General features: G+C 44.2%; 1 protein-coding gene across 1 annotated transcript in view; it reads left to right on the top strand.

Moving 5' to 3' along the window:
* The window catches only part of LOC104390453 (chromosome unknown open reading frame, human C11orf49), a 78,516-nt gene that overhangs the window by 59,741 nt on the left and 5,847 nt on the right, over positions 1-12,928 (top strand). Inside the window, exons 4-6 of the mRNA XM_009999590.1 lie at positions 692-776; positions 9,566-9,651; positions 12,063-12,258. Coding sequence (XP_009997892.1) covers positions 692-776; positions 9,566-9,651; positions 12,063-12,258 — 367 coding nt within the window. The remainder of the gene's footprint in view (positions 1-691; positions 777-9,565; positions 9,652-12,062; positions 12,259-12,928) is intronic.

Below are 12,928 nucleotides of genomic sequence, written 5' to 3'. Positions count from 1 at the left end.
GCTGAACCACAGAGGCCTTTCTTTACCAACCTTTCACAAAGCTGCTCTCTAAAACATGAATCATTTGATTTGTTTTCTTGTGTTTTTTGGATCTTCGTTCCGTGCTTCCTATAATATAGTGACCAGATTTGTACACATTATTCCAAAAGAGACCATCCAGCTGCCTTACCGAATGCCAAAGTAATAACATCTGTGGTTTATACTCTGTAGCCTTCCATACACAACCCAAAAACCTTGTTTGCCTTTGTTACTGCTGCCAGATGTTCTGTGGATGGTTTTCAGGCGTATTGTGGTGAATGTCACCATGCCAGTGAATTTCAGCAAATTTAAGCAACTTTGAAATTATTCCTTTTTCCACATGGTTATGTTCAAGTCAAACCAAGCTGTGTTCTCACTTGAAACTGCCCTGTTTTGGTTACCTCTTTTTCACACTGTATCACTCACTACCTGTTACCAGGTTTTGTGCAGGAGTAGCAGGATTTCTCCTTTTCCAGGCTTCCTTCTGATTGTCTTTGCTAGAAGCTCCATCTGAAGGCCCCAGCTCTGAGAGTCTAGGGAGGAGTTACAGTGTCACTAGTACCCAGTCTACTTGAATTGAGAGAAAGATGGAAATTGAGGGGGTTTTCTCCTAGAGGGGAAGCAAAGGGAAGGAACAACCTGTTACAATGTTCTCACCTCTCTTTTCCTGCAGATTTGCTAACAGCACAGGAATACCACTGCCTGCTGCAGCTACTCTGCCCTGACTTCCCAATGGAACTCACTGAGAAAGCAGCAAGGTGGGTCTTCATCATCTCTTCCAATGTGACATCAGTCCCACACACATGGATTTAGGAACTAAATCTGTGGGTAAAGCTATGAACAGGGACCTTCAGCTTTTAAGATTTTGGGGAAAAGAGAGACCATGGTTTGAGGTAAAGAATGGGGTGTTTTTCTAGCAATGAGAAAGATTGTATATTTAAGGTGTACAGGGACTGAAAGATTGGTGCAGAATGCTGCTGCTGACTCTCGGTTCAGAAGATGAGTTGCATATAAAGGAATGTCCGCCAATATGTTTTTAACTGACAAGATTTTCAACTCTTATTTCAAATACTGTTTGCCATCTTTAAAATGTGTTCCCCCATTGCTCCAGCTCCCTGTGCTTGATCATGTTTAAAAGGGAGTGACTTCTGAAGTATTGCCAATGTTTTAAAGTATGTTAGCTAAGAACATAGTAGCTAATCTGTTTAAATTTTATTTTAATCTAGACAAGGCCTAAAGCAGATAGACAGCTCAAGGCACTGATAATGTGATACCAGTTTTTCTACTGATAGTGCTTACTGGTTCCAGTTTAGGCCAGGCAGTTGATTATTAACTATCTGATAGTGAAAATGTAATAGGGACGGAGTATCAGTTCAGATCTCAGCAGGAGTGCGCACACACACACACACATATATATAATCACTGCAAGGTTACTGAATAAATGCTGTCATTCCTAGCCATCTCAGCAGAGAGGGCATGGAAATTTAACTTTTTTCATGGACCTAGATATGACATTTGGAAACAAAATCCAGGCACATGATCAGGCTGTTAGCTGCTGCCTATGTTGTTCTTGGCCTAAATAATTAAAAGGTCCTGGTTTTCTGTTTGTCATTCTGTTATCTTTCTTTAGGCTTGCCTTAGGCTAAAGAAAAATACTTGGCTGATTCTCTGATCAGTGGGCCTTGGGGGGTCCACAGAGTACAGTTACTTGGCCACCAGTGCCAGACTAAGAAAGAATGCTAACCCTGTAGCAGGGATATATCTGTTTCTTCCTTTAATAGAGGTACAAAAGACACTAGTCCTGTGCACTGGTGTGTGTTTCATAGGGTTCCAGCTGAGCTGAGCAGGAATTTGTGATGGTGTAGGAAAGGAGACTTCAGCATATCTACACATGTTATGATGTTTGTGTCAAGGAATTCAATCCATGAGGCTGTTGTAAACCAGAGGCCTCATTCAGGGGTCTGCTGTGCTGTTGTGCATGTGCCATAGAGACAGACAAGCTGGCTTTGGGAGCAGGTGTTGGAGAGAAATGAGATCCCTGTCAGAGGCACCCAGACTCAGGTGGATATGACTTCACTCCTACTTTTGGCTGGCTAGAGATTTACTTACCCATTGCTATTCTGTTACAAACTAATCTGGCTGAACAAGTTAATTAAAAGTTGTCATATTTCTAAACCATCTTTTTCTTTCCTTCCAGCTGTTGCTCACTCTCATGTCCTTTTTCTGGTCTCCACTTTCCATTGTCCTCCTTGGTCTCTGCCAGTTAGGAAAGTGAATTCTGTAGGCTGTCTTCTGGCACTGTTGATGGACTCCTTGCAGTGCCTGAATGTCACAAGCAAAGCTACTGACATTGTTCTTCTTTCAGTCTTCACATCCCCATCAGTTTTCTTGCTAATTTGCTTGGGAAAGGAATTAAATAAAGCAGCCATGGGAGTAGCCAGAGCACTCACTGATACAGCCAGGACCTGTGTAATTACTGATGCTGTTGAGAAGAGAGCAGTTAGGGTTGTAGTCTCAGTGCTGCACAGCTGAGATGATCTCACAGCATGGTGCATTTTACTTGTCCAGTAGCTGTTGCTATGCACTGATAACAAACACTGGGAGTGAGATCGTGAAATGTCAGAGCAGAAGAACAGAAGCTACAACAATATAGGTTTTATTAGTATTACACAAGAGAGCTCCATTTTTCTGTTCCTAGTGCCACACAAATGCAGAACTCACACCCAAAAAAGAACCAGGCCGTTCTGTGTCTGTGAGGTTTCTTGAATGTTTTTTTTCTTCAAAGGGCTATAGATGGAAGATTTTAATCTACAGAGATACCTTTCATCTTCAGAGACACTTTCTGGCTTTCTGAAACTTGAAATGCAGAAGGACAGAAAATTAAGGGATTTTTCTAGTTTGATGCCATGATTTCAAATCTGTACCTGAGCTCTGATTTTCCTCTGGTAACAGAAACACAAGGAGCATGCATTTGAATAGTGGGAACTACTCGTTCACAGTTCCTATGCTGTTTTATGTGGTATGGGATCTCACGTTGCACTGGTCAGTGCTCATGGAAGTGGGGCTCACAAGTCTTGGTGTTAAAGGATTGTCTAAGAGTGCAGATCGTGCCCTTTTTGAGTGTTCTGCTTATTTTTGCCTCCATGTATCAGTAAACAAACCAAGTCCCCAAAGACTCACTTGACCCAGCCTGGCCTTGAGACAGATTGTATCAGTTAGCCTTTAATGGTAGCAGAGAACAGTAGAAGTCCTTTCAACTTGTCCTGGGGACATCCTGTCTAGTCTGGGTTTCTGAGATGTTAACCGTGATCAGTAGATCATGAAGTTTCTCCACTGGCACATTAGTGAGGCTTTTCTGTCAGCCAAACCCACTGGAACCCTGAAATACCACTACACCCTTTACCACTGTCCCTCAAGTGGAGGCATCTTTCTTTAGTCCTTTCCAAAGTTTCTGCTCAATTTTCCTTATTAATTGAGGGTTGACTACTAGCTTTGTAAATAAGCCTGTGCCCCTGAGGGCTTAAAGTCTAATTTGGACAAGAAAGAATGAATAAAATAATCCTTTGAAATACCCACTACCTGATGAACTCTTTTGAGTTGAAGTTCAGACTTTCAGATTTTGTACTCAACTTTGACCCTGTTGCCTGGGTTACAGTCTCATGGCTGGGATTCTCTCCTTGACAGTTATTTCAGGGAAGAGGTGCAGACATGTTTCGTAGGATGCTCTCCCAGCTTTCCTGACTGCTCAGTCAGCTGGCAATGTGGGGAAGTAACCAGCTGCAGTCAATCTCCTCATAAATGATTGTATTGGAATTAAAGACTTTCAGCATTTCCGGAGTGCAGGCTCCTGGGCCAAGTGGAGTCAGTAACCCAGCACCAGAGTGCACCTGTTTCTATTTAGATGCTTCTCTGTCACATATGTGCCACACAGTCTTCCTAGGAGGCTCCCTGCTGTCTTTAACAGCAAGAAATGTCCAGCAAATTCTCAGACCTCTGCTTACTTTCTTATGCTCTCTCCTCTAAGAAAGATACTGGGACACGGTGCAGCAGAGCACTGCCACAGGTCATAGCTTTAGATTTAACAAGTGAAATGACTTGATTGTCATGAAGGTGATGTAATATTGTCTCTCTGCATAATGAATACACAAAAAAGCTATCTACTGTTGTTCTTCTTCATCTCCAAGATGGAGAAATGTACTGACAAAAGGTTTGGAACTTAGGCTTTGAAAGTATCTGGGAGACAGACCATCATTTCAAAGGAGAGAGTGCAGCTTATCAGTGATGTGGCCCATCACATTTCCACTGCTTAAATAGTGGTTGGAAATGCAGTGACTGAGCAGTGTTGCCTGAGAAATGAAGATGCTCTGCCTGCCAGCTTCAAAGCCATTTCCTTGATGTGGCCACTGACAATCTAAGTAACATGCTTATTAGTGAGAATTAAGAACTGAAGCTACTGCTTCTTTAGACAGAGGGAGGAGGAGGCTTCTGGAACATAATAAATAAATCAGAAGCACTTTGACATCTTCAAAGGGTTTTGTTTTAAATACTGGCTTTTCTCCTGGGGACCCTGTTAGCCCCAATCTTGCCTTGAGATAATTAATTCAAGCTGCTCTGCATGTTTCATTTTGCCACAGTGAACAGAACTGGTCTGAGTGGCAGGGAAGTCTTGCAAGATTCTGTAACTCTTCTAGGTCAGCCTCCCACACAGCTGCCCGGAGTCTTACGTGAGACAGAATGGTGTTTCTCCAGCAATGTTTTGAGACTACTGATACTGCAGGAGTTGGTCTGTGGGTTGCATTTGGTCCTGTCTTCAAAAGGGTTCTACTAGATGACCCATACTTTGCTTATAGTGAAGTGGTAACCCTTCTCATGTGACACGATATGCCAGATACTGACTACAGAGTCAGGAGACCTGCACACAGTAGAAAAGAAGTACCAACTACTTTTCTTTAGCATCTCCAAATACTCTTTTATTCCCATCAAAATGAAGTGTTTCCTTCTGTTTTCCAGGCTGAGCAGTCATTGACCTGCCCAAGTTTCATAGAATCATAGAATGTCAGGTTGGAAGGGACCTCAAGGATCATCTGGTCCAACTTTTCTAGGTACTACTATAGTTTATATGAGGTGTCAAGCTGAGACTTAAAACTGTCCGATGTGAGGGAATCTGCCACTTTCCTTGGGAGACTATTCCAGTGTTTTGATTGTCCTCATGATGAAAAATTTACCTCTTGTGTCCAATCAGAATCTCCCCAGGAGCAACTTGTCCCCATTATCCCTTGGCTTTTCTGTGTGACTCCTTGTAAATAGGGAGTCTCCATCTTCTTGGTAGCCACCCTTTAAGTACTAGAACATGGTAATAAGATCTACCCAAAGCCTTCTTTTCTCAAGGCTGAACAAACCCACTTTTCCCAGCCTCTCCTCATATGGCAGCTCCTCCAGCCCTCTGATCATCCTTGTGGCCCTTCTCTGGACCGCACCTGGATGACAGTCTGGAGCTCCTGTTGAGAGGTCCTTCTCTGTGGAAACAGGCACATATAAGAGACAATCTGCATCATCCATAATAAAAAGAGTGTGAGTTATATTGCACCTCATAGTTTGTTGGGTCAACCCATTTCATTACTTACTGCAGTTTCACTAATGATTCCAATCTTGCCCCTGTGACATGAGATATTTTTTTTGGAAATTAATAATGTCTGTGTAGATTACCAGGTCTCACACATCTGCATGCAGTAGTTAAAGATTATACATTTGCTGATCATTGCAATATTTTTGAGGTTGGACCTTTGCTGTACTGAGCTACAGGAAAGCTAATGCAGTCACTCAGAACAGCAAGATATTTTACAATATGCCCTAACCAACTAGCCAGTGACTGAGGAGGGAAGTCTGTACATAAATAGCAGCTGGTCCTATAAAGAAGCCTTAGTAATATTAAAGAGTGTTCATAATAATAAATGTTTGGAAGCATTTATGCAGCTTTCACAGCATCTGCTCAGGACTCCTTTATCAAGTATTTTTTTAAAGAGCCTTCTTTTCCATTCAACCCTTCTTATGTGATATTACTAAAGTAATTCATTCATTTCCACAATTCCCTCTCAATGTATACTGAACTTCTCTTTTCACCATTTAAATAAGTACTGTATATCTGTATGGTCTCTCTGGTGACAGCTCAGCCCTTCTCTGCTGTAGAGCAGTGGAGCAGATCAGGACTATATATATGCAACTCAACCAGGACACCTTCATATGTTGAGATCACTGTGACATTGAGCAGTGATGTTTCAGGAGCAGGGCACATGTTTTTGAGGAAATACAGGTGCACATCACCCATGTTCAGGCTGGCTGGTTTCATGGGGGTGTCTACATCACTGAAGAGAAAATAAGCCTCAACTGCATGGGCCTGTCAAGCTGAGATGCAAAACTGTCCAATATGTGGGAAATCCACCACTTCCCTTGGCAGACTATTCCAATGTTTGACTGTCCTCATGGTGAAAAATTTACCTCTTATGTCCATTGGGAATCTCCCAACTTGTGCCCATTGCCCCTTGTCTTTTTCATGTGACTTCCTGTAAGTAGGGAGTCTCCATCTTCTTGGCAGTCACCCTCTAAGTACTGGAGCATGGTAATAAGGTCTCCCCAAAGCTTTCTCTCAAGGCTGAACAAACCCAGCTTTCTCAGCCTCTCCTCATAGGGCAGGTCCTCCAGTCCTCTAATCATCCTTGTGGCCCTCCTCTGGACATTCTCCAGCCTGTCTGCATCCTTTTTGTAGAGCAGGTACATAAACTGAACACTATACTCTAGGTGTGGCTTGACAGGCTCCAAGTAGAGCAGGATGGTGACTTTTTTATCTCTGCTGGTGATGCCCTAGTTGATGCAACCCAGCATCCTGTTGGCTTGCTTTGCTGCTGCAGCACACTGTTCACTCATGGTGAGCCTGTTATCCACCAAGACCTCCAGGTCTCTTTCCACAGGGCTGCTCTCCAGTGAAGTGAATCTCAGTCTGAACTGCACTCCTGGGTTATGTGTTCCTAGGTGCAAGACTTTATACTGCTCCCTGTTGAACTTCATGAGGTTCCTGCTTACCCTTTCCTCCAGCCTGTCTAGGTCATCCTAGAGGGTGGCTCTCCCTTCTGGAGTGTCAGCCTCTCCACTCATCTTGGTGTCATCAACAAACTTCATCAGGGTGCTCTTGATCCCAACATCCAGGTCACTTATGAAGATGTTAAACAGCATTTGGCCCAATATCGATCCCTGGGGGACCCCACTTGTGACCAGTTGCCAGTTGGAGGAGGAACTACTTACTACCACCCTCTGGGTATGTCTGTCAGCCAGTTCCCCACCTACTGCACAGACCACTTTTCAAGGCCATAGTGAGTCAGCTTCTCCAGGAGGAGGCTGTGGGGAACTGTATCAAAAACCTTGGAGAATTCCAGGTAGATGACGTCCACCACTCACTTTGCATCAACCGAGCAGGTTACTTTGTCATAGAAGGCGATCAGGTTTGTCAAGCACGATTTGCCCCTGGTAAATCCCAATCATGTGCTTCAATTGACTTGTGACAGTACCCAGGAGGATTTGTTCCATGAGCTTTCTAGGGACTAAAGTGAGGCTAATGGGTCTGTAATTACCTGAGTCCTCATTAGAGCACTTCTTATAGATGTGGTGACATTAGCATTCCTCCAGTCTTCAGGGATGTTTCCTGATCTCCACGACTTCTCAAAGATTATGGAGAGCAGCTTTGCAACAACATCAGCAGCTCTCTCAGCACCCTCGGGTGGATGGCATCCAGGCCCATCCATCTGTACAGGTCAAGTTCCTGTAAGACCTGACAGACCAACTCTTCCTTCACTGACATTGGGTCAGTGTCTGCATGAACCTGGACTTCTGTTCCTATGGCCTGGGACCCAACAGCACTGGTAAAGACAGAGGTGAAGAAGGTGTTGGGGACCTCTGCCTTTTCAGCATTGTTGGTGACTAGTTCCCCCCCCCGTTTAATAGTGGGGCAGTATTATTCCTCTGTTTCTGCTTGTGGTTAACGTATCTGAAGAACCCTTTCTGGAAGTTTTTGACATCTTTGGCCAATGTCAGCTCAAGCTGAGCTTTAGCTTTCCTAACTGCATCTCTGCGTGCCCTGGCAATGCCCTTGTAATGCCCAGCTGGTAATGTTCCACTTTTCCACCTCTGATACATTTCCCTTTTGGTTCTGAGCAGACCCAGAAGCTCAGTTAAGCCAAGGGAGTCTCTTCCTCCACCTACTTCCTTTGCCTTTAGAGGGGATGAACTGGTTTTGCATATCCAGACAAGTGTTCTTGAAAAACTCCCAGCACTCACTGGCCCCTTTACCCTCCAAGGAAGCTTCCCACGGGATCCCTCCGGGCAGCGTTCGGTAGGAATGCGAGCGGGCGGTGGTGCTGGCTCCGCATGGGCCGGCCCGGCAGCCGCGCCCACTGGGTGCCGGCACCAGGCACGGGGTGGCTGCTCTCCCGGCTTTGGAAAAACCCCAAAAGAGCCCTTTGCCGACCCTTTTTTTTTTGCCGCGAATCTCTCCCCAGGGAGGGCTGACCTGCACTGGAGTCAGTGTCCTTGACGTTTGGTTTTCCCCACTTCAGACACTGACCTTTTCATACTTACGTAGTGGCAGTGACCAGAGTGTTAGTTTTGTTCTCAGTTTTATGAATGTTTTTGCCCTAACTTACATCTGAAATCCAAAGGGTTTTTTCCTGAAAGGTGGAGTTGGACTTTGCTATCATTATACTGCATCTTCATAGCCCGTGGCTGATACTTCCCATACCCATGTAGTGTGCTTCAAAATCGGGGTGCATATAGCTCCCCACATGCACCTGGGGCTGAGCAGAGAGACAGAAGACATTGTCACTGGCCCAAGAAGTGTTCAGATTCCATGAAACTTGATCTGATAGTCAAATGATAGACCCGATAGATGTGAAAAGAGACCGATCCATTCACCAGGAAAGGAGGACAGGATGTTCACAGTTTGTAATTAGAAAGCTGATTGTTGGTGCAGTGTTATTTCCTCTGTAGTGGAGTTTATTGAGTATAGGTTGGGAATTAATAGCTGTTGTTATCCTTATGAATCTGAAAATGTCACTGGTATGCAGAGGAATAGCATAAGGCTCATTCTGCTTACACCAGTTTAGTACTTGTGTAACTGGTCTGTAGCACAGCTACTCCTTGAATGGCCATGTGAACCAGACTTGTAGTTTTTATGCTAGTGTTTGTTCCATTGCATCCACCAGGCTTTGAAAGCTTGACATCCATGTCACACTGCTCTGATCACTGTCGTCAAAGTGTGTGGTAGCACTGACATTCAGGATCTTCTCCTTGCTGCAGGAAAGTGTGTGGTAGCACTGACATTCAGGATCTCCTTGCTGCAGATTATGAAGCTGCTTTCACTTGGTACTATGTTGTCTACATCCATGCAGCACTGGGTCTTCCTGTTCCTAGCTCCCTCACTGCACTTTCTCTGTGTCTGGGATTACTGGTTACAGACTTTAGTTTTTGTAGCTGCTAAACTGCTTCTCTCATCTTATCCTAGGATTGTGCTGGAGGATGATGCAACGGATTGTCTGATGTCTTTTTCTGATTTCCTCTTTGCTTTCCAGATCCAGTTCTACTACTCAGGTAAATGCTGGGAAGCTGCTGACTTCTAGTATAGTATTGCCACTTAACAGCTTCCCTTCCACTTTTTGAAACTTGTAAGGATATGTTTTTTACAGAAAACACATAGATAATGGAATATACTGATGAAAGGCATCACTGATGCAAAGAGATTGGGAGGCTTCATAATAAGGTTCCAAGTTTTTGTGAGTAAGAAGATACCTGTAACTGTTATGGCTTATCTGTGCCAGACATAGATTTCCAGCTTTATCTAGAGATGTTAGCATCCAACAATTAACTTTTACTAGGAACACTTTTTTGTCTTTACCTTAATACAGCATTTCTGCATCTGAAGTGTTCGTTCATGTTGGAGACAGGATAAGAAAAGCCCACAGGCCTTAAAAGGAAAAGGAACTGGACAAATTGATACAACTCTTCTCCCTAATAATTGCTCAACTATGAGCTGGTTTCAGCTCAAATAGTTTCTGAACTAGGTATGGTTGCCATAGATTTAGGAACCCCCAGTGGACTCCTCTCCCTAGAGCTTCTCCAGACTCCCCTTGAAAGCACATAAACTTTAACCTCCACAACACCTTTTGGCAAGGAGTCAAGGAGCTGCACCTCTGCCACCTGTCCCATGAAGAACCACTGCTCTTGTTTGATTTGAGGGATCCTAGTTGGAAAGGAAAGTGAACAGTTAATCCCCAGTTTGAGTTTTAACTAGATGGGGTACTTTAAAATTTTTGACAGGAAAAGTACAAATCAAACAATGTTAGTTTGTGTGTGTGTGTATTTACATATGCTCACCCACACATACACATATGTAAAAATCCCCAGGTATTTTTAAACTGAAGCTTCAGAGACAAGGAGAAGAAACTTGGATGAGCATTCAGGGAGACACTGGCCTGTTCGTCAAAGTGCCCCTAAAATGTGATTGAGGAAAGGGAATCTCATTCAGGAAACTGCTTAAGCAGGCAAAAAGAAGGAAGCATTTCCATTATCAAAGTCAGATAAATTTCCAGACACTGGGGACTGCTGGGTTGCCTGCCGCTCACTTACCTCCCAGCACAGAGCACTTACTAAAGGCAGCATAAGCTTCTGTTCACTCACACAGCTCCCTCTCTTGGATGTAGCTCACAACTGGCCTCAATCAGGCAGAAGGAGTCAGGTTTGGATACTGGATCACATTGGCTAGAAGCTGTGGTGGAGCATAGTTTGTGGTCAGAGAGTAGATTTGGGTGGCCTGCTGATCTGATCCAATCTGTCAGTTCCCATATTTCTAGTAGTTAAGCAGCTGCTATCCCTAATACAAAAATCTCTTTTTCTCAGTACTTCTCTGTATATATTTCCCCTGCAACTCCCCTGTGCATACCACAACATTATCCATGACCATTCATCAAAGAAAAACAGTTCAAAATGGGGATTTTGAGTTGGGCAGGACCAGGCTCATAATGCCTTTAGCTGGGGACAGAAAATGTGCTTGGAAAGTTTTTCTCTGATACAACAAATATTTCCACTGAGCCGCAGAACCTCAGCTCAGCCTCATGGCCCACGATCATCCTGCCTTTCCTCTCCACACACCTCACACACAGCATTACACTTCCATTCACTCGGGACTTAAATGCCACTGGAGTCCATCCCAGCCTGCCCTTGTGCACACACACTCAGACATCCCACCCCTGTCCTGTTCACCCAGGCACAAGGCACACACGCAGCCTGTCACACGCTCTCCCACCAACCCACACACACGCAAACCACTCCAAATGGAATCTAGATCTGTAAACTGCTGACCACATCCATAAACAAACTTGTTTAAAATTAGGCTCTTGCAGTAAACAGTGGGTAGTATGAGGAGCCTGGGGAGAGGCTTTCTGCCAACTCTAGCCCTGACCTGCCCTGGCCCTTCCTCTAGAGTCCATGTTGTATTTACTTTGGAGCAGCACAAAGACAAGCTGGGCTACAGCCTGGAGCCCTGACTAACTTGCTCCCTTTGCTCCTGCTGCAGTTCCATACAGTTTGTTCCCAACTTTGATGAGTTCTTAGTCAGTGGCAAGAGACAGAGAAGGAAAACTTCTTAGACTTTGCAAACCAGTTTTTTGTTCCACATTAGCTTTCACACTCTGCTGTTTTATCTAGCTACCCTCTGTTCCCTTGAGAGGAATCTTGTTCAACAGGGTGAGTGGCTTCTCCTAATCACCTCCAAGTGAGTGGCCTCTCATAATCATCCTGATAGGAGGAAGCCAACAACTTATATGGAAATGGCTGTTTGTGCTTGCATAATACCTGATCCAAATATTCAGGATGCTGTAGTGTTGTGCGTATTTCCTGTTGGTGCTCTGTACAACACAGAACAGGGAATGACATTTTAATCCCAGGGCTGAAGGATGTTTTGCTGGTTATAGCCCTGAGTTTTAAGTCGTTTTCTGTTTTTTCAGAGTTCCTGGAAAGTGTGGCTGCTATTTATCAAGATCTACTGGCTGGTAAGAATCCAAATACTGTGATTGTGCCAACATCATCCTCTGGGCAACATCGGCAGCGCCAACCCCCAAATGATGGCAGCCCACTGGACGGGGTAGAGGCATCTCTTTTCTATGAGTGCCTAGAGTCCTTGTGTGACAGATCAAAATACAGGTATGAATGGAGTCCAAAACACAGATTTGAAGTCTGTGGCTCTGCAGACCCTTTGTAAGGTGGGGGCTGTGAAGAAATATGGAGCTTTGAAGAAGCTGTAACTCCCAAATAGACCTCATTAGAGAAGGATAAAAGGAGAGATCATAGCCAGATGGCTTTAACCAAAGGAAACTTAACAATTTCATGGCCTGAACAAACACAGGGTTTGAGCTGATTCTTGAAGTAATGGATTGATTTAGATCTCTACTTTGATTCTCACTTTTGCATTGACACTTCTGTCAAGGAGATATCCATCTACCATCATTAGTTAACTAGAGGAAATAAACAAGTCCAGTTGTGTTGTTAGGTATTGAAGCATAGGAAAGGCACACTGAAGTGGATGGAGTCTGTAGCCTTTGTACCTCAACAAGGTCACAATGATAGTCTGTACTCAAGCCTGTGATGGAGCTGGGCTCCAGTTACAGAGCCCAGGCACATGGCTAGCCTGACTCCAAAAAGACCAGACCTTATTGCATAGCTTTGACAGTTTCTTCAGAGAGTCTTGCAGGTAGCAAACACGTGCGCTTCTAGAAGATCATGGTCTAGATACACAGAAAGTCTCAGCACACAAGTTTCACCTGTATCCTGCATTAGGAGCCTGAATCCAAATTTGTGATCCACAAAATTCCTG

This window comes from Chaetura pelagica, unplaced genomic scaffold (assembly GCF_000747805.2).
Source record: "Chaetura pelagica isolate M959 unplaced genomic scaffold, ChaPel_1.0 scaffold55, whole genome shotgun sequence".
In the NCBI taxonomy this organism is placed as follows: Eukaryota; Metazoa; Chordata; class Aves; order Apodiformes; family Apodidae; genus Chaetura; species Chaetura pelagica.
Note: the sequence above shows the minus strand (reverse complement) of the source record. Positions and strands in the feature narration are given on the sequence as shown.